This window comes from Coptis chinensis, chromosome 7, assembly GCF_015680905.1.
Source record: "Coptis chinensis isolate HL-2020 chromosome 7, ASM1568090v1, whole genome shotgun sequence".
NCBI classification, from domain to species: Eukaryota; Viridiplantae; Streptophyta; class Magnoliopsida; order Ranunculales; family Ranunculaceae; genus Coptis; species Coptis chinensis.
In genome coordinates, this window is record NC_141462.1 from 73,427,523 (window position 1) to 73,450,136 (window position 22,614).

A 22,614-nucleotide genomic window follows, 5' to 3' on the forward strand; every position below is an offset into this window, starting at 1 on the left:
CCAGTCAAACATGAGAGGCTAACTGGTAACAAATAGACATCCACCTATTTCCCTTTACAATTATTTTAGGGGCGCGGTATTGGCACCCCACTTTATGGGATTGGCACCCTTTGGCAAAAAGTAAAACAATAATAGTTATTTTTTATATGTCCTTTTACACCCCACATGCCCAATAGTTCCACAGTATCAGGTTGCTGCGAGATCCCATATCCCACGGCAGGCAGTTGCTGCGGAACATTTTTTTTTTTGTGTTTTTTGTTTTTTTTTTCACTTCAAATTTTGCATATTGAACACACACGACATATGGATACCTTATTTTCTTATTTAAAGCTTTTTTTATACACTCCAAGAACAACACCAAAACCATGACAAAAAAAAATGTACAATCGAAGCATAATTTTGCTATCTCGCGGCAAATATTTTCATATGTTATAAGAAAAACTTGTGATCAAATTAATGAAGAAGAGTTTTGATAATTAACACAAGAAAAGACTACATTTTAGTGAACACAACCATCTCACGGCAACTAACTTTTTTTTACAGTGACTATTAAAAAAAAATTAAAAGAAAAAAAGATCCACGGCAGCCACCTTCAGTGGGATATGGGATCTCGCGGTAACCTAATGCCGTAGATTGTGCGATCTCGCAGCAGCTTCTTGCTGTGAGTGTTTTTTATGTGATTAATGGAGGGGTGCCAGTACCTTTGAATTGGTCAAAGGGGTGCCAATTCGATAAAATGGGGTGTCAATACCGCGACCCTTATTTTATATAGGCCTTGTTACAATAATTTGGGGCATTAAATCTGCTTCTCTATTTAAGTACTCTCCGACATGAGATTCCAAACTAATATTTAATTTGCATAAGTGGACATATTCAAAAACTTCTTGGCTTACCGTACTTCTATTGCAGCACTAAAAGACGTTTAGATATGAGATGATGTATACTAAAAGATGTATATCACAGTAAGTTCGTACATACAAAATGCTAATACAGGTAACAATATCAGTTTTTTCTGTTCTCAAGTAATAAACGTCAAGCCCGCACACAAAACTAAGATGCCTTCAGGCCAACACAACAACCAGGCTACTTATCAAACACGAAAATTACATGGCAAATCAAACCTTCCTATGAATGAGTTTTCATACAAGAAGATAGCCGAATCAATATCCTGACAATAGGCACTAACTCAGCAAATCAGTACAATAGTAATCCATTCCTAGATTCCATTTTTCACATGCTTACGCATGCATGAACAAATTATAGGCCTAAACATATAAAACCTGAAACAGGATTTTGAATCAGCTTTCTTTCACAACCAAGCGTAGTAAACATATAACGCACAACATAACAAGAATTTTAGGGGGCTACAAAATAAATTCCCATCCAGCAAACCCAACAAGTTGTTGGGTCCCTCACCATATATGTTGGTACGACCTGGTGGCATCGTCCACAGGTGGGTTGGACGATATGGTGGCATCGGCCACATGGAGCTTGAGCGATCTGCTCAGGTCGTTAGAAGCCAATTCGTCTGGAATTTGCTTTCTCGAACAATCTGCTCACATCGTTCAGAAGGAGCTTGAGCAATCTCATGGAGTTGTTCATATGGTGCTCGAGCGGTCTGCAGACATCGTTAAGAGCCCATTTGTCTGGAAGTGTGGCTTCTAACGATCTGCACACATCGGGACATGACATTTCGACATTGGCATGTCGGTTGGAACCGAAATTTCGTAGACGCGCCGGAATTTTAGATTAGTATAAAAACAGAAGTTAGGTTTTGGAAAACTAAGTCTTGAATAGAAACCCAATTTTGAGAGCTATCAAAATTGAGAGAGAACCCTTGCAAAGAGAAAAGCTTGTAAGGAGAGAGGAGTGATTGTAATCTTCTTTCCCACACTTATAAAAGGATTAGTTCTTGTGGAAGTAAGCATCATTGGCCAAACCACGTTATATTTTGTGTTGCGGTATGTTTTACTTTCTTTGCATTATTATTATTTGTTTGTGATAATTATTTTGAGAGTTGGGCATGCTAGGTTGGTTGTAGTAAAAGTCTAGATTTTTGTCTGGAGATTGTAGTTGGTCCAAGTGCAAGTTATCTTAATAGTGGAGATCGATTGGTATCGTTGTACCCAACACAAGTCTCAATCTAAAAGCAGATAATATCTTTCATAAAGAATCTATAAGCTTCGACAATGCACTACCCAAGAAATGATACTGCTCCCATTTTATTACAAGCGAACTATAATCAATTAATATCTTCTAGACCACGATCAAACCTACAGTCAAATCCAAATCCATGGTCAAAACCAAGCCCACGATCCAACATCCGCCCTGAGCGACACTCATAAGCTTGATGGCCCCTTCTGCCACAGTTGTGGCAAATGGCAATGCCCACACAATCACGACTAATGTGCCTTGGATGACCATAACTACAACAAAGAATATCACGGAAGGGACCACCAACTATTTCTGATGCAAGGCTAGACTTCGGGCATTGTCGTGCCATATGGCCAGCGACATTGCACAGATTGCATACAGGTTCATTAGGGCACTTGCGCGTCAGATGGCCAATTATCCTACAATTGTTTCACACCTTCTCATTTGTGCAGTCAATAGCAATGTGACCTGGCTTATAGCAGTTGTTGCAGAGCCTTGAATCGTGGAGTGGCAGACCTGAGCCTGAGCAGTCACGGGCCAAGTGCCCTACCTTGCCGCACACATGGCATATAGGTTCATTTTTGCATTGGCTTGCAACATGCCCAGACTCCTTGCAGTTCCAACACATAGTTTTTGCGTTTCACTCTGCAGCTATGTGCCTGGTAAGGAAAATTACAAGTATTAGGATCAATAGAAGATGTTATATTCCTCAAAAGATTATAAATGCAGATCCAATAATACATAAATATCTTGGAATTGGTCAAAAATAATATTGCATAACCCAAAACCACACCTAAGAGACGTTATTTATTTTCTACTAGTGGAACAAAAGATGGTAAACGCAGATCCAATAATACATAATTATTTTGGAATTGGTTGAAAATAATAACGCATAACCCAAAACCACCCCCAAGAGATGTTATTTATTTTCTACTAGTCGAACAAAAGATGGCCCTCGAAACAAAACAACTCGATATTGACCATATCAATGCATTATTCTGTATAAAACTTCATACTTCGATAATTATGGTCAATTCTTGTAAAGCCAGAGGAAGTTTATCTCACCCAGGAAGTCCACAGTTGTTGCAAAAAGCGACATTTGGACAGTCTTGAGCAAAATGTCCAGGTCGCTTGCAGTTCTTGCACAAGTAATCTTGTCTGGAAAACAAATAACAAGGTTAAATAAATTACATTATTAGAATCTTTGAAACCACGAATGCAGCAATCAAACCTTATAAAGAGAAGCTCACAATAAGAGGATACAGTCAAAACTCATTAGTACTGCAGAAGCCTCAAGGACTTCCTATGGAATATAGATGATGAAATTAACTTGGACTAGGTCAAAGAAATTGTTCTTTGCAAGGACACAGCTCCAATATGACATACATTTGGTTACTACAATGTACTCTGCAGATGTGTCCATCAGTGGAAATAGAAATTTCCAATTAGCAATACTTTTAAATGTCTTGAAATCTTTTGGTGATGCATCTTGCATCTCTAAAACTAGTCATTGTAAGAACATAACAATATCTAAATCACAACTCAAATAATACAGAGGTAAACTAATTTATCAATCCTATTCATAAAAGGAAAAACCCATAGAAGATGCAAAACAAATGATCCAATATACAGTATATTTATCAACTTATATCATTCCCCTGCCCGTTATAGAACGTCAAACTTGGCTGACAATTCTAGGTGATTCCTGAATGAGTCATATACCATAGCAGTATATTACATACCAGTTTCTCCTTAGTATAACATCATTCTACCCAAGCAACATCATAACAGCAAAAGAAATGTCCATAAGCGTTTCACAGCAAAAAAAAGTGTATCTATGACATAGTGACAATTAGGGATGAGATTTCAGTAATTATGAACGTAACAAGGCTTCTTCAAAAATGGAAGTTAATGAGGTGATATTCCTATAAGATCAATTGATATATTTAGGCGTTTCTATTTCATAAGGGAAGTAATTGATTAATTTATCATACACAAGGAAGGAAATCAAGAACCTAGAACAGGAAAGAATAAACAGAGGGACAAAACTCGATAATCGAATCTATGTCAAATAGAACAACATAAAACGGAAAATTAAAAGTAACACCTTATAAGGTCAAACAGAAAAAAAAAAAAAAAAGAGGAAAAACCTAGCTCAAGAAATCAAAGGACATAATTCCACACATGAGATAGTGCCTAAATGCCTTAATTGATAGACTAAACACCTAAACCCAACAGAGCTAATTTCCCCAAGTAACACACCACGCCAATAACGGCGGCCATTTCCTAAAAGGATTTGGGATAATGATATAATCAGTAAGGACCATGAGTCTATTTAACTAAGGGAGAGAAACAAAATTAAGTTGAGTGAGAAAGCTCATTAAAGAGAGTAACTACTGAAATGTAATTCCATCCTACCAAATTAAGCTGAATAGTGAAAAGCATTACCTAAACTCTTTGAAACATGGGACACCGAAACATGGGACATCTTATATGTACATAGAATACAATCTTAACAACTTCATCTTGAAAACAATATTTTTAACTTTTTTCAAGGCAACCATCCAAGGACTTTTAAATGTCAATATTTTGTTACTTTTTCATCTTCTTGGGGAGGCCAAAAACCATCCAGTGGAAATTTTACACCTCAAATATAAAAATATTAAATGGGAGTCACAGTATAATGGTATTAGCAATTGTTATCTCGCCATTAGTTAATAAAAAGTCCGTTTTTTTCCATAACGGATCTTCGGACGCCACATGTATGCGTTTGAAACTTTATTTTTAAACTCATTTTTTAATTTAAAGAGGGACGCCACTTGGAAGTAGTAGCATTTTTTTACTTTTTGGATATCTGTGGATATTTATTTCATGGTTGATGTCAAGAGTACAACGGTGTAATTTTACACCCCCATTGCTAAAAATGTATGTTCTTCTCATTTTAAGGGCAAAATATGTTCTTTTATATATCTCTATTTTTCATGGCCTTTTTCTATCCATGTGTTCACAAGGGGTTATGTTCATCCTAGGATGTTCTTTTTCTTTTCCGATCTTTGGGTTTTTTTTTAAATGTAAATTAGAAGGGCAATAATAATTGGCATATGAAAGCTTGTATATATATGAATAGGGGCCGGATATTCTCTGCCCGGGTGTAAAAAGGAGCCTTTTACACCTTACAAAATTATATTAACACCTGTCCACTCATTTAACCCCAAAAGTTTACACAACTAACAATGTTAGATAAAATAAAATAAAAAAAAATGGCTACAAATTAGGAAGATTCCGTGTGTGGTTTATCTCCACATTCTCTCTCTCTCTCCTTCAAAGGAAAGATTCTGTGTGTGAGGAAAGATTCGATGCGTGCAAAATGGGGAGGAAAATCTCTACAGTCTTGCCCTCTTCTTCAACTCTCTATCCGAAAAAATAAAAAGAGAGGTTTTATTCATACTCTAAAGAAAAGAAAATCTCTTTAACTAACAATGGAAAATTTGTTATATGAGGGATTGGTTTTTCAATATGAGGAAGAGGCATATGCAAGTTATAATTCCTATGCTCGTAAAATGGGTTTTAGTATTAGGAAGGACAAAATATATTATCGAGCAGATAGAACAGTGAGGAGGCGGTTCTTTGTATGTTGGTGTGCGTAAAAAGGATAAGCTGAATGGAAATGTGAAAAATGATCGTAACGAAACAAGAATTGGTTGCAAAGCTCGCATGGCTGTTTCTACTGTGAAAAACGAATGGGTTGTTATTTAGGTGGTACATGAACATAACCATAAGTTGGCAACCCCATCCAAGACGTATCTGTTGAGGTCTCAAAGGCGTGTTAAAGAGCCACAAGGAGCAGAAATTAGTAGTTTAGATGTTGTAGGAATTGCGCCTATTGATGGTTATAAATATATGACACATCAAGCTTGAGGACTAGAAAATGTTGGTTTTACATACATCAATTATAAAAATTATCTCCGTAAGAAGCGTGAGCAAGAACTTGGCAAGCACGGAGATGGGAATGCAATTATAGAATATTTTAAAAAGAAGAAAGCTGAGAATTCATCTTTCTTTTACAATGAGTTGCGTGACGATGAAAATCAACTATCAAATATGTTCTGGGCAGATGCAACATCAGTGATGGATTATAATTACTTTGGAGATGTTGTTGTTTTTATAATGACTTACGAACAAAACAAGTATGGACGACCGTTTGCGCCATTTGTTGGTGTCAATCATCATATGCAGTTTATTATATTTGGGGGTGCGCTTTTGATAGATGAAAGTGCCGAGTCTTTTAAATGGTTGTTTGAAACCTTTTTAAAAGCAATGTCAGGAAAACTACCAAAGACTATTCTTATCGACCAGTGTCCAGCAATGGTGAAGGCTTTCCCAATTGTTTTTCTCGAAACATAGCATCGTCTTTGTTTGTGGCATATATATCTAAATGCCGGAAAACACCTCCACCATGTATACAGAGTTCCTGGGTTTCTAAACGACTTCAATAAGTGTGTATAAAATTGTAAAACAGAGGATATTTTTTTATCAAGATGGGACAAGATGTTGCGTGATTATGATCTTTTGGGAAACAAGTGGTTGGTTGAATTGATCAAAATAAAGAAGAAATGGGCATTGGTGTATGGGCAAGACATTTTTTTGTCCAGACATGACCACTACTCAACGTGGGGAAAGTACTAATAGTCTCTTGAAAAATTATGTGAAGAGAAAGTACAATTTGACTAAGTTCATTCATCGTTTTGAGTGTTTACTTCAGTCTCGACGACAGGCAGAAATTGAAGCTGATTTCAATTCATCTCATATTTCCTAAAGGTTATTTGTCTCTACACCCATGCTAAAGCAAGCGTCTGATATGTACTCACATGCTGTTTTTGAAATATTTGAAGTTGAGTATAAGGAACATCTTATGTATAACATCAAGGAATGCAATGTTGATGGTGCAACATACACATATGAAGTTACTAGAGAAGGGTCTGTAAGAAAGGTCGCAATTGACATGTCTAACTTTCAAACTGAGTGTAGCTGCAAAACGTTTGAGTCCCTTGGCCTTATTTGTCGTCACATATTGAAGGTATTTTATCATAATAATATACATACAATTCCTAATCAATATATACTACATAGGTGGACTAAAGCAGTGAAAGTCGGAGTTGTAAGAGACAATGGTAGCAAACCAAATTTGTCAAATTGCAATGCAATTCAATCTTTGCGGTATAATGAGCTATGTCATTTGGCAATGAAGCTTGTGACAAAGGGCGCAGTCAATGAAAATAGATATCTAAAAGCTAAAGATACACTCCAAAAGGGGTTGGAAGAAGTTGAGCAGGTTGTACCAACGAAAGAAATATATCCAAGACAATGTTCGAAGTCCAAAAGATCTGGTGTTGCCACAAATGTTGAAGAAAATGATGATGAAGTATTGGTTGTTGCATCCGGATTTGAAAAAGGGAGACCAATGAACGGGACCAGACCAAAAGGCGTACTGGAACTTAAAAAGAAAAAGAAGCAGACGAGCACAACACAAGTGCCTTCAAAAAAAATAAAGAGAAACAAGAAAGGTTTATCATAATTCACGAACATTTTTATTTTGCCCATGTGATCGCATATATTGTCTCATTTATTTCTCATCTAACATTTGTCTAACATTTTAACTTGTCTCATCTTTTTTTTTTTTTTAAGAACAAGGTGATGTAAATATTGCTCAAGGACTACCTGATTTAAATGAAAGTGTTCATCCTAAAGAGAATACTATTGGAACTCAATACAGTCAAGTATATTTATCTTTATATCATTTTATTTATTGTTGCTGAAATGTTTTACGTGCCAATACTTATATTTTGGTTTTGTAGCAATGTAGCTTATACTAAATTGGAGGGCAATCACAATCAACCAACATGTCGGGACTACCTGATTTAAATGAATGTGTTCATCCTGAAGATAATACTATTGGAACTCAATACTTATCCCGATATCATTTTATTTGTTGTTGGGATACCTCTTTTACGTGCCAATATTTAGATTTTCATTTTGTAGCAATGTAACTTATATCAATCTCTTTACTAATACATGCTTTCAAATTTAAGGAATATCAATTATCGCCACGTAGAAGGTTGGACTTCAGCAATAATGAATCCGTATTATTAGGGTTGAGTAGATCGCCTGATGACATTGACTCATTTAGCTTTCAAGAACTCCTTGACGGAAAATTTGATTTGGAAGACTCTCAAATTGTCAGCAATAATGACGACAAGAAAAGAGAAGAGGCCGAAAGAAAATTGAAGAGAAATAGAAAAAAAAAATATTGGTCGGAGATAATTCTAAAAAATGAAGACCTCAAGCATAAGTGGGAAAATATTTTGCGCGACTTTAATCCTTTGATATGCGATATGATTAAAGATTTGGCTGAGGTAACCCCGGATGGGCATTGTGGTTATAGATCCATAGCTACACTGCTAGGATATACAGATGATTTAGCATGGCGGTCTTATGCTAGAAGAGTTGATGAAGTATGCAGATTACTATACAGAGTTGTACAGTAATGACGGGTTTGAAAACCACAAAAGAAACTTAGAGTGTACCAAGTCTTCTATAATGAATGAGAAAGAATGGCTTGATCTCCCGGACATGGGTTCCTTAGTTGCAAGTGCTTTTAATGTTGTTTTTGTCACTATAGCGCCACCAAAATTATGTGTTACGTACTTCACGTTGAAGACAGGTCCAGAAGAAATGTTCCGGATAATCGTTGTTTGCCACATAAATGAAAGAACACATTTTGTGCCAATTGTGCTAAAGGATAATGCTCCTCTACCTCCGGTTTGGCCAGGTTGGCAGTCTGTTAGATGGTCAGAAGCAACAATGTGGGAAATTGTTCTAAAAGTAAAGTTGGACAAATGGGCTAGATCAGTTCCGACCAATATGCAGAAACTACAATATGTTTATCTAGATTAGTTTTAGTTCTTGGAAAGAAAAAAAAAATAGTGCTTGCTTTATATTTCATTTATGTAGGAAGTCTTGATTTGTAGTTAAATGAGAAAACTTACGTACTTACATTTTGTTTTTATTTGGTGTTTGTTTAAAATTCAGTGAACTTGTAAATTGAGTGTTTTCACTCTAACTCTTGTGTTTTTGAATTATAACGATGGTATTTTGGACAAATATGACTTGCCGATGACGTTATTATACTGCCTTGGGATGCTACTAGCTAATTAGTGTTTTTTAGCACTTAAGCTGTTACACAACATTGTCTGGGAGGAATGAAATAGAAAAATGAAACACGATGTTGGTTATGTATGTGTGCCCACCTCACATGATGGTATCGTTGTAGATCTCTGGAGTCTGGAAAAATGAATTGCGTTTTATGCAGATAATGACCTAATTCATGCTATTATGTATGAATTATGATTTGACAAATCAAAATTAGATAACAAATGGTGATTGCTAGCTAGCAGAATAAGTGTACTCTAGTCGACTAGTCTTTAGGTCCCGTCCATGGGATTGAGACAGAATGGTTGTATGTATGTTGAGTCCATATTTACTGATTAAAGAACATATGTAATAATTTAGTTGTTGTTGCCAACTATTACATGTAGTAATTGTAGAGAAGAACCTATATGACTATATTGTTGATGAATGAAGTGTTACACAGGTATAACAACAAGGCTGTGATGCTCAAACACTGAATGACTCTAACACACCTCGTTCGCACTCATAACTTGCATGAATATAGAGTATAGAAATAAATTTTGTAGCAGACATACAGATAAATGAATATAGCCTGTCAAAATTATGTGTTTTGATAGCAATCATGTAAAGTTTCTTCCAACAGACCTTAATCCTGACAAAGGACCCTCCATATTGGGGATGTTTACCACTTTGGAAGTCTACACCCAAAACATAAACAAATCTTTGCAAAAGTAAAATCCTTCCATTTCTTATAACTCGGATTTGGAATATCAAAGAATCTATACTAGATCAAGCCAATGCAAAATTCAGACAGTCCTATGATACATAAAAGTAATACAAGATTGGAAGAAGCAAGGAAATTAAATAGGTCTATTGTTATATCAAAACACAAAAAGTATGCTGTGTTTGGTTCATGGACTCAATAAAGGGTGATAGGAAAGAAATGCATTAAAGAGAAAACAGAACCACTAACAATTCAACGCGAGCTATCAAGAAGCACAATCCCTAGCTCCACGCCTTGGCTAATTAGACAATCTTTCTACAAATCATTGAAGGATCTTGGTGAACTTGAACCACCATCTCTTGAGATACATTGGAGACATAGTCCAATTCTCAAGCGCTTTTTCCATTTAAGCTAAAGATCCATTACACATAGTTGTTAAGTACATAATTGAAACACTATTGCATCATTTACTATATTTTGTCTCATAGTGGAGAATGACACTCTTTTACTAGTTGCTAATCACGCATTATCTCTGTATACAATAAATCTAAGTCGAGAAAATTTTCCTTTAAACTTAGACCCTCATATGATGTAAACTCTATAATGTGCTAATTACTTCAAATACCTTATTGTGCACTCTAGGGGAGTTGGGTGCAAACCAAATGTCCTGTGATTCACTCTAAAACTTATTCAAAAAAATAAAACTTATTCATTATAACATGCAAATTAGCCAAACAATCATTTAGAAAACGTACTAAATAACAATGCAACCAACATACCAACAACACAAGCATACGAAACCCCACAAACTCTCATGAAAAACGTATTCAAACTCTTAACAACCTGAAGACTTAAAGTCAATATCTGCAACCTCCCAATCTCTTCCATTTTCCTAAAAACCCCAATATGCTTCAACATTCTTCTCAACATAAACGCCAACGAAAACGAAAACGCAAATGCAGCAAAACTCTGAATCGAAACAACCGAAAGTGGCGAACACTGAGTAGTATAAGCCACCCAAGCTCCACAACTAAGTTGTACAAGTCCCAATATTGCAATAACTTTACTCAAATCATAACTAGTCTTCATTAAATCTTCCAAAACTTGTCTCATTTCATTTGCAAGTGCCAATTCGTCTCGTTCCACTGTCGGCCCCTCGATTTCTTGGTGTTTAAATTGTTGGGCTTCCTCCCCCTTCTCATTAGAAGATGAAAATTTTCTCAATTGAGAAATTTGTGAAATTGAAGAAGTGGTGTTGGTTAAAAAAGTTGAGTAATAAGATTTGAGATTGGGTTTTTGTTGGGGTGGAAAGATGAATTTGAATATTGTTCTGTGTTCAAAGGAGAGAGAGAGAGAGAGAGAGAAGAATGGAGATAAACCACGCACTGAATCTTCCTAATTTGTAGTCGACATTATTATTATTATTTATTTATTTTATGTTTTTGGATTTTATCTAACACCATTAGTACCCTTCGCTTTGGGTGTGAATTGGTGGATAGGTGTCACTATATTTTTGTAAGGTGTAAAATGCTCTCTTTTCCACCCGGGCGTAGAAGATCCGGCCTCATATGAATAACAACTAATAAGCATAACTTTCAATATCCTAGATTTCAGCCTCCAAAATGGACAACATCATCTATTTCTTGATTGATTCATCAAAACAGGATTTGGAAATATTAAGATGTAGGATCCATATGTAGCTCATGTAATCATATAGTTGGATTAAAAAGCAACGATGGACACCATAAAGGGAAGGTCGACAGAAGGATGAAAAACTCATCCACTGACATTCTTCTCTTTGATTTCTATACCAAACATGTAACGGTACCTATCATATGCAAATGCAAGATAAACACCTGACTATGTCTGGATACATATGGGGAGTAATCAGTATACCATGGTTTATACCTCCCCCCACAACTTCACTTACAAAGGTCTAAAAACAATGGTTTATACCATGGTATATATATAGTAATTCTCTAAAAAGTAGCTACTTAAGTTAACTTAAAATAAGAAAGTACGTAAAACTTCACCTACAAAATGAATTCAAACCTAATTTTTTGTGGTTATGAAGCACTCACCATAATGATTATCTTCCCAAAATTTCAGCTCATTTGAAAACCTCTAACATAGATAAAAATTGTTGTCATCTTTAAAAAGAAATCTAACGGTCTAGAAATGTTGAATTTTTGTAATTATTTTTTGCCAATATGAGAGATTTCCAAATGAGCTGAAATTTTGTAGAGATAATCTTAATATTGAGTATATCATATCCACAAAAAAATAGGTTTAAATTTATTGGTTTAAATACAGAAATATGCAACGTACTTAGGTCCTATTAACACTTGTATCAATATAGATTTTTTTTTTTCACAAACGTATCAATGTACTATGCCCGATTTTACAAAAATAGCAATCTACCAGTATCCGTCAGTTAAGTGATGATGTGTCAATTTTTTTTTCAATTTCATTTTTTTGCATTTTCCACTCGGCATACCACCTCAGCGGGGCCCGAAACTGACCCATATAACCCGTTTTCATCATCTCTTTTACCCATTTTCAAACCCATTTCCTTCTATTTATCTCAAATTAGAGTTCAAAATCAAATTTGTACAAATAAAATGAAATAAAACCAAAAATAAGCTTTGGTTATCTTTGATAGTTGGAATTGAATAAAACTAGACGTGTTATCTCATTTCCCACTGGTTTGGACCTCATATTGCACTTTTCCATAATGCTTAAGGTGAAAAGATGAGGACTCACTGGTGAAGGGGGGGCGAATGCGAAGAGCACCAAAACCAGCTCGAAGCTTTCCGGGAAAGCTCATCAAGTCAAAGAAAGGCAGATCAATTGGTTTCGAAGGAACTGGCCTCAATTTTCCACTCCATAACACAAATCGCGGAGCATCAGGATCCCCGAAAACAAGATTATCCTTCAAACCACAGTCCACCTGCAACAATGATGGTTTCTAGTTATTATTATTCAAGACATCAATTATTCATTTTATTCTTCCCCTACTTATTAGCAGTCCCATATGAGCCTTAAGTCAGCCATGACAACCAAACAAACCATTCGAATAACATATGACTCACTTGATTATTTTATATTACTTGTATGAAACCCAAGAGGTAAAAAAAGTGGTATTCTAATTTGACAGCAGACAATGTGTGTGTTTACTGTTGAACAACCTGATATTTTTCCAATACACAAGTAAAGCCCATATTTCCAATACTTACAGAAACCACTTATACTACTACAACTACTCTTTAAAAAAACCAACTTTAGGGTCCTTTAAAAAACAACCCGAACCTGACTCGTACCATATCCCTACTACTGCCTACTCAAATTTATAACTATGAGACATAGCATTTCCTTTTAAATAATTATACCACAGTGGTGAGCATGGGATCAGAAGGTTGGAAACTATTAGGGCCTTCTTCCCAAAGAAAGCCATCTCTCTCAACAGTAATAATGTTCCCACCAACAAAACAACTAGGATTTTAGTTTCTTGGGTGAAGAAGATGGTGAAACGGGTTGGTTTTGACCCATTTCAGATCTTGTTGACATGGGGTTTAGAATATAGATGGGAATTATGTTAGTTTGATTTGGTTAGTATCGATTTGTTTGGTTTGATTATGATTGTTTTAGAGTATGATATGGTATATATATATGTAAATGGGTTAAAAAATGGGTGAAAAAGATGATGAAAACGGGTTATATGGGTCAGTTTCAGGTCCTGCTGAGGTGGTATGCCGAGTGAAAAATGCAAAATAACAAAATTGAAAAAAAAAATGAACACATCATCACTTAACTAACGGATCCTAATGGATTGCTATTTTTGTTAAAAAATACATAGTACATTGATAAGTTTATTAAAAAAAAATTGTATGTTGATACAAGTATTAAATGGACCTAAGTACGTTGCATATTTCTGTATTTATTCCAAATTCATTTTGTAGGTAAAGTTTTACTTAGGTACTTATTTTAAAGTTAACTTAAAAGTAACTACTTAAGTTAACTTTAAAATAAGTACCTAAGGCTATAGTGCCACTGTGCCACCCTTATACTACCACCCTTATCTCACACCCCTCCTGGTCCCTGAGATCTTATCTCAAGATCATTAGATCTAATTCATTTAAAAATTGCGAAATTTCAAAATTTTGAACTATTTCAAAAACAAAAAAATGAAAAAATGCGAAATTTGGTTCATCTTCTCCACGCGAAATTGGTTTTTCTTCTCCACGCATCTTTGCCTTCTGCTTCTAAGTTTAGTTGTAAAAGAGGTAACTTTACTATGCTCTCTCCTCAATTTATCTACTGTTATTAATTTCTTGGTGTAATTTTCTTAGATAGGAATGAGTTGACATTTTTTTTTTTTGTTCTAATTAGACATTGTATGTATAAAGTGGTCTTTGACTTTGTTGCCCAAATTGACCAAACTTTATTAGTGCAATTTAAGGGTGGGGTTTGATGATGGTGATTATGGGAGGGCATTTTGGTGTTATATTATCATATTAAACAAAGAAGTCTTTGGTTTGTTTATTGTAAATACAATAATTCAAATCGATGATTGCATTACATTTGGATATTCAATTTATGTGTGTGTATTTGGTGAGGATATCTTGTAGTATTTTTGAATATATTGATTGGGGATGAGTAAATTTGATAGCTAGTCCTTACTATTGTTCTTAGTCTGTCAAAGTTTTTAGTTTGCTCAGAGTTCTTAGCCTGTCAAAGTTTTTAGTTTGCTCAGAGAATTTGTTTGTTTGTTCATTTGTTTCGGTTTGCTTTTAGTTTCGGTTCACTTTTGCTTTTAGTTTTTAGGTATTTGTTTGTTCATTTGTTTTTTAATGTTATTGTTTTAGGGGTTCCATAGTTATTACATATTGAGGTGATTTTACATTTGCATATTTTGATATTTTTTAATTTTTTTCCTTATACAGTGAAATTCGATCTATAAATGAGGTTCCCTATATGTCGAAGTTCTGTATTTAATAGAGTCTCGAGAACCAAAAGGAATCCTGGATGACCTTTCTGTGTTTGCGAAAAAAAATCTGCACATTTGCCTGACGATAAGAAATGTAGGTATTTTAAGTGGGCGAATGAAGAAAATAATTATGGAAGCTCGTCGTCGTCGAATATAACTAATGAATTGAAATATAAAAATTCTTCTATACTAACTCCAACATTTTTCCCAACTGAGAGCCGAGCTTCTATTACACCATAATTGGATTTTTGTGACAGAGGCTTTTGAGGATTTGTGACACCAAAATGGCGTCAGAAATTTTGTGACGGTAATTAGGCGTCAGTATTCGGTTTTTAACGTCACAATAAATCAAAAAATTGTTTTATTTTTCTTTAGATAATTCGGGAAAAAATAGTGACGGCATATAGGCGTTAAAGTATAAATATTTTAGCTAATAAAATATTAAAACCAGCAGCACATGTTCACATGTGCCATGAGATGAGGCGTCAAACCCAAATACTACGGGTTTCTTCTCGAGCTCAACTCTCTGAATGTTCAACACAACAAAGAAAGAAACCCTTCTGCTTCTTGTCCAACAAACTCGCGATACCTAGGGCATAAATTAGAAAAAATTGAAAACCCCCACTCTCACTATCCAACTCGTGTCAACAATTTTGCTTGAAATTACTGAGCGAAAATCATCTAAGAAGGTCAGTTTCGAATTTTTAGTTTCAATTTTGCATTGTTAATTTAGTTTAATTACTTCTCTTCATCAAATTGAAATCGTGCTAAAATTTTGAATCTATTCAATTCAGTTGGCGTGTATTTTTTGCTAGTGGCTGGTCGTACCAATTAGCGTTCATCATCCCCTAATTTCGACGAAGGTGAATTAAAGGCGGCAGTTTTGTTTATCCCAACATCTTAAACAGAGGCAGGTAAACTTGTATCTCTGTACTTCTCTATCTCCCCCTACCCGTCTCTCTCTTCTAGGACTTTTAATGGTTGTTCAATCCAAAAACTCTCTCGCTCCTTCTATTTAATTCATCAGTCGATCAAATTTCGTTTTACTTCATAATAAAAGCGGCCACATCATCATTTTGATATGTGTTTGGTCACCGCTTGCTTTGAATCATTTGATTTCTGTAAAGGTAAAATAATTCTTGTTCCTTGAGATGATTTTGTTCAAGGTTAATTTTTGTTTGAATATCACAAATGGAGAAACTGACTTCTAGGTACAGAAATCTAGAAATGATGGTTGGTCGGTCACCATGAAACGATTGAAGTATTTAGATCTAAAGCTTCGAAATTTCTTTACTGTCAAGCCATTAAACGATTGAAGTATCCGAAGGCAAAGACGCTGAAGAAGGAGCTCGAAGATGCAATTGATTTAATGGAGAAAGGTACTGACGCCATAAAAGTTTGCGATTAATTTGAAATCAAGTTAGGGTATTGAAATTTCTAATTTACTTAGTTCGTTATTCTAGTGTAATCTAGTTTGAATTCATTAATGTTTGGTGTGAAAAAATTGTAACTTTACTGTCATGCGTGATTGATTGAATTCGGTCAATTTATGTTTACTTTCGTGTTATTGGATGGAGGATTTTTTTCATTTTGTGCGGAAAAGTTTGAACAAGTTTTGTAGTTGATTTATTTTTTTCTTATTTGCTTATAGAAATTGTTTCTTTTTTGTATGGTTGGGTATTCTGAGTGGTGTTTGTTTAGTTCTGGATGGATTTCGTTTTGGATTTTTTGGAGCGGCTCTGTTTCTATGGGTAGCAGAATAAGTTTTGGAGTTCTCGAGTTTCTAACTGAAGCTTATGCAGTTACAAAACAAGCATCAACAGCTCTAAGTTATATCCATTCATGGAGCAAAATACAAGGCCATATCAGAGCTTGTCAACAATTTATGGTAGCCGAGGGCCGGATTAGGCAGAAGAAACTAGAGAACCAATTGAAACTTGAAGCAAAGCTTCGCGAGCTTGAGGTAATAACTTTTATTCATGTCCGTTGGTTAGTTCTTAGAGTCTCTATTCACTCGAACTTTGAAGGCATGGGTTTAGGGGACTAGTGACGTGGTTTGCATTGTGTGGACTGGTGGTGCAGTGTGTGAACTGATGGTGTAAAGTGTGTGGTGGTTTGCATTGTGTGGACTGGTGGTGCAGTGTGTATGTGGATTGTTGGTGTGCAGTGTGTGGTGGTGGACTGGTGGTGTAGTGGTGTGACTGGTAGTGCAGTGGACTGGTGATGCGGGTACTACTGCTAGCTAGTGTGTGAGTGTGTGCAAGTGGTGATGTGAGTGTGATTATGTACCATTAGGCACCTAGTTCATGTGGAGAAGCTAGCTGGTTTTACAACTTGTGTGGAAACATAGATACTCTATATTGTTTGTTGAATGTTGGTTGGTTGGGCTATATGTGCTTGCAAATAAAAGTTAGGTAGAACATATATGTTTAGCATGGTAATACTTGAATGCTATTCACAATTATTAGAAGGTAGGGATCAGTTCATCCAGCTCTTCTTATATACTAGAATTTAGAATTGTTACGGTGACTCTTGAAAAGTCCTTTACATAGAAACACTATAAAATCTATTTTAAAAAGCAAACAGACAAATTGATGCTCTTCTCTTCAGGTTTTGCATATTGATTGTCTTCAACTTCAGAACATGTGTTCTTAATTCTATGTCATGGCGAGGATTGGTAGTACTCAGTTAAACCCAAGAAAGGCTCTAGGAGCTTTAAAGGACTCCACAAAGGTTAGGTTGGCAAAAGTGAACAGTGAATACAAGGTGATTTCATATCTGCACTATCTAATTGGTATGTTTAATTATGTCTCTTCATATCTGCACTATCTAATTGGTACGTTTAATTATGTCTCTTGTAATTGCTATGTGTTTTTTCAGTTCCTCACAGCTGATACTCTTTTTTCTAGGAACTGGATATTGCTATTGGAAAAGCCACAAACCACGTTGAACATATAGCAAAGGAGAAGCATATCAGCAGTGAGTGAATTTTTTTCCTGAGTTCATACTCTCTAACATACATAATGATAAAGCTTTTTTTTTAATGTTATATTTACTTCTAAGTTTTTACTTACTTCTAAGTTTTGCTTGTTCTAATGTCAAAAAGTTCGTGTTTGTTTTGACAACTATTTTTTCTGCAATTTTGTCTTCAAGACCTCGAGCCGATGTTGCATATTGCATCTATGCTCTAGCTAAACGTCTTTCAAAAACACACAACTGGGCAATAAGAACCTTTACTTTTTTCTCCCTTTTATTGTTTTGTTATCGAAACACCACTTAATTAGACCCTGTATAGCTTGGTGTTTAAAGTAAATCTTCTATAACTAGATGGACCCATTCTTCTCGGTCTAATCCAGTCGATATGTTTTTGTAGCTTCTTATTTCCCTTTCACAATCTCCTCTGTATCTGAACCTCGTGTTTTTGTGGAGATTCTATCTAACAAATATATGTTAACCACATTAATCTGCTTGCCTTTTGATCATTGTCCTATTTTAACACACTATTTTAATTAACTTCTTAATAGTTTTATAAAATTGTAAAAAAAGTTTGATCAGTTTTGTATGTTATTTTCATTGTCCCGTTTTGCATTTCATTAGTTTTGTTTTGTGTCCGTCATTCTGCTCCAGCCATATACCCCATGTGCTTCATGAGATTGCAAAGAAAATTGATCTGGCCTACAAGGCGGATGTGAGTGTGTTTGTAGTGTGGTGGTGGTGTTGGCACGTGGTGCGAGTGTGTGCTGGCAAGTAGTGGTAGTGTGGTGTATGTGAGAGTGTGTGTAGGTGGTAGTGTGTGAGTGTGTGCAGGTGCTAGTGTGGTGTGTGTGTAGGTGCTAGTGTGTGAGTGTGGTGTTGTGTGGTGCTGTGCTGTTGCTGCTGCTGCGTGCCTGCCTGCCTGCTGCTTGCTACTGCTGCATAAATTCTAATTTCCAACTCAGGTAACTACCCATTGAATATGATTAAAGAAGACTTACCTAGTTAATAGGGGTGTTATTGTTCAGTATGTCTCTATTACAATGAGAAAAAAATAAAGAGCTAATACTTTTTTATGTATCACCACTTTGAAGTAGTTGTGTTTTGTCTTGCTCACAAGAGCTAATTATGGTGTTTGTTAGGTTTTGTTTCGAATGTTTGAAATTTTGTTGCAGGTGGGTTTAATGATTGGAAACGAATGAGGGCATATGAGAATTGTAATCAGGACTTGAAAATCAGTTGGTTAGGTCTCTTACACATAAGTTAGCAATTGTTTATTTTAATTGTTGGGAAGTGTTGCTGGACTACGTTATTCTCTATTTTTGGAATGTTCAACTCTCTATAATCCCAAGATAAGTAAAGCTAACTTGAAGAACTGTCTTACCATTGACTTCATCAGTTTTTGTTCTTACATATTGTGACATGGGATTGACACCTTTAGAAATTCAGATCTAGTGCTTAGGGGTGTCTATTGAATTGTAAAAAGTTGCAAGTAGAAATGTTTAAGTTTAATAGGAAATAATTACTTTCCTTTAAGCTTTGCAACCTTCAATGTGTAGAGAAGGAACAACTTCAGCAACCTTTCATTGATAATCAGACTTTATAGCTTGTCTTGATCATGAAGTGTTTTGAGGCAAGTACTCTTGACATTAGTATGTTAGAGTAGTATGCTGATTTTCTAAAAATTGGACCTTTTGTACTTTGTACTGTATTACTGATAGCAAAATAGGCTTACCCACGTGATGCTTTGTTTATATGTAGTACTCTTGGCATCCGAAACCAAAGGTACCATATACATCTATATGTCAACGTACACAAGTATTGTAGATAATTAGTTGGGCTTTGAGTTATCCCTCGTGTATAGAAGATAATTAGTACTTGAGTTTTCTATCAACGTTACAATGGAAATTATAAGCTATTGAAGTTTAATTTGAAATCTTATTCACATTGTAGGTTGTATGATCAAGACAATGGCTCCAGTTAGCTTATTATAGCTTCATTCTTGTGCAATTTTTTTATCCGAACAAACTTGTCAATATTGGTTTTAGCATTATTGCCCTCTGTGTTGTTTTCTAACTTACAAGGTTGGATATTTGGTGTAGGTTGCTAGGTGCTTTGATATTATTACTTGACATTTGAGCTGCTTCGTTGAACGTGGAACACCGCAAAAGACAAGAGGATATAAAGAACAGACCACTTGCCAATAAAGGAACAATATACTACTCCCTTTAAAGTTTGATAAAGTAAGTACCAAGACCAAAAGAGAAGTTCGTAAGAAGGCTATGAAGACGAGAAAGACGAAACATGGTGGCTGGGCTTTGAGAGGTCTTTCTTGTCTTTTTATAAGTCGTCGTCCACCGGTTCCTTGTTGGTTTTTCGATAATCTCATTGGTTCTTTGTAAGTGTAGGTAGGAACTATAATATAGGCGTTGTTAATACAATTGTTGAGAATTGATAATACAATGTTGTATGAAATATTTTTAATACAAGATTCTTTTTTCTCTTGTGAGATGGTAATGCGTTGTGGGTGAATGGAAAAAAATTATAGTAGTGATTGGAGCACCAGCAGGTTGTTTCAATATGTAGCCAGCAATTTATTTTTTATTTTTTTTGAAATATTAATACAGATTAGTGACGCCAAAACACGTCACAAATTTGTGACGCCATTTTGGTATCACAAAAATACTGACGCCAAACTGCCGTCACAAATATTTGTGACGCCAAGACAACGTCACAAATTTGTGACGCCATTTTGGTGTCATAAACAATACTGACGCCAAACTGCCATCATAAATATTTGTGACGTCAAAACGCCGTCACAAATTTGTGACGTCAAAATGCCGTCACAAAAAAAATGCCAAACTGTGACGCTATATTTGTGATGCCAAAATGGTGTCACTAAAATTATTTGTGATGCCATTTTGGCATCACAAAAAGACTGTTTTGGTGTAGTAATTTGCATAAGGAGGATAACTACTTATTCGAAAATTCACTCAATTGGAATGTTAATATTTAAGTTGTTGTTGGTCTGTCTTCTCTTAGCGGTTTTGTGTATTATCAAGTGGTTGGTTAAGGTGTTATTCTCTTAGACTGGACATTAGATTTGAAGTTGTCAAATGTGTTATTACTTGATGGTAGATGGAATGAAACTATGTAATGATTATGGTGTATTGGGTGTGAAAGGGAGGAGATTTTCACTATGTCGTGTGGCATTGTCGATGATGAGTTATCCTAAGTTGGGGTTTTTGGTAGAAATTGTGGAGGAGTGCTCGACTTTAGTTGCTTTGGATGTAGCTTCTGCTTTGAATGATGTTGCTCTGGAGGTAACCATCAATTAGACTCGGGGTTTTGGAACTGTATTTATTTGGAGAATAACGACATCTCTGAGGAAGCTGCACAAGCAGTATAGCAACTTGGTGTTAGAACTCTGTTGGTTAAGAAAAAGGTACTTGGAAATAAGAGAAAGTAGCTTGATTACCATAATTTTGTGGAAGGTGAGAATATAGAAGGTATCTCCTTGTGTCGAGTATACTGAAGTGGTGACAAATGTCGGGAGCTTAGGTTGAGGCCATTACTACGTATGTTATTTTGGTGTTGTCAGTGAGACTTACACATCTTATATTATGGTTCACGATATTTTGAGTAATTCTCATTCTTATCTAGTTGTTAAATGTAATGTTAAAAATGATACTATATGATGCATTTTGCTTAGGTGATATTTTTGTAATTGTGGAACAAGTTATATGTTTTGAAAGTTGAATTTGGTGTCTATGAAATGTTCTATATATATATATATATATATATATATATATATATATATATATATATATATATATATATATATATTATTTTGTTCAAGTTGAAATGAATGCATTTGCAATTGTTTCGATCTCTCTGACAGGTTACCTGGTGTTCATTAATCTAAGCACTCTCACAGTTAGTTTTTTTTTTTTGTGCACTGTGAGAGCTCTCTGACATGTTGCCTTGTGTTGTTCATTATGAGAGATGGTCTATGACATGTTTCTTAGAGCACACTTTGTATGTAAGGAGAGTGCACATTGTATAGAAAATGCACTTTGTACCTAGAGTTATTGGTTAAATTTTCTTTTGGTCGTGACTATTGAAACTTGAAAAGTGAATAAGAATACATGTTAATGGCCAGTAGTAAAAACAAAAACAGAGTTCCAGCTGCAAAACATGGTTTCCAAACAAACACAACTATATTTCCAAACATATATTGATAAGAGCCCAAAACTGTATTTTTAACCCTGTAACAGTCATACTTTTAGACCAATTATGTGAGTAATAATTAAGAGTTAATACTGATTACGTGTTTTTATGCATTTCAGGCTTCAAAGTCCATTATGTGCAGAAATGTGCCACTTTAGCGAGATAAAGGAGCAAAGGTCGGTTGCAAAGGAGTTTTGTGATTAAATGCCAAGATTCAAGAAGACAAAGCCTTTCTAAAGCCCAGTCAAAAACTGAAAAGTCGACGCGGGCAGAAACAGCACACAAAGTCAGCAGAACTTCCGAAGGCCGTATCTTTGGACTCAGACCTCGGAATTGGGCCTACCTTATGTCAAAACGA

At 35.3% G+C, this 22,614-nt stretch overlaps 2 protein-coding genes, 1 long non-coding RNA gene and 1 pseudogene across 4 annotated transcripts; 2 read left to right on the plus strand and 2 right to left on the minus strand.

The window, feature by feature from the left end:
- Positions 1–2,138: 2,138 nt before the first annotated feature.
- Positions 2,139–3,649, minus strand: LOC147488778 (uncharacterized; annotated as a pseudogene). Its single transcript, XR_015202839.1, has 4 exons — positions 3,551–3,649; positions 3,386–3,399; positions 3,220–3,312; positions 2,139–2,813 (listed from the first exon to the last, which is right to left on the minus strand). The product of XR_015202839.1 is annotated as an uncharacterized LOC147488778 (transcript).
- Positions 3,650–6,991: 3,342 nt separating this feature from the next.
- LOC147488779 (protein FAR1-RELATED SEQUENCE 9-like) lies at positions 6,992–7,729 on the plus strand. Its single transcript, XM_086574485.1, has one exon. It carries the CDS (start codon positions 6,992–6,994, stop codon positions 7,727–7,729), a length of 738 nt encoding a protein of 245 aa, XP_086430611.1.
- Positions 7,730–10,804: 3,075 nt separating this feature from the next.
- LOC147488780 (uncharacterized) lies at positions 10,805–11,179 on the minus strand. The gene has a single exon (XM_086574486.1). The coding sequence runs from the start codon at positions 11,177–11,179 to the stop codon at positions 10,805–10,807; it is 375 nt and encodes a 124-aa protein (XP_086430612.1).
- Positions 11,180–16,309: 5,130 nt separating this feature from the next.
- LOC147488781 (uncharacterized) lies at positions 16,310–18,060 on the plus strand. Its single transcript, XR_015200851.1, has 4 exons — positions 16,310–16,432; positions 16,755–17,016; positions 17,664–17,819; positions 17,963–18,060. It is a non-coding gene; the product is annotated as an uncharacterized LOC147488781 (long non-coding RNA).
- The last annotated feature ends 4,554 nt before the right edge of the window (positions 18,061–22,614 follow it).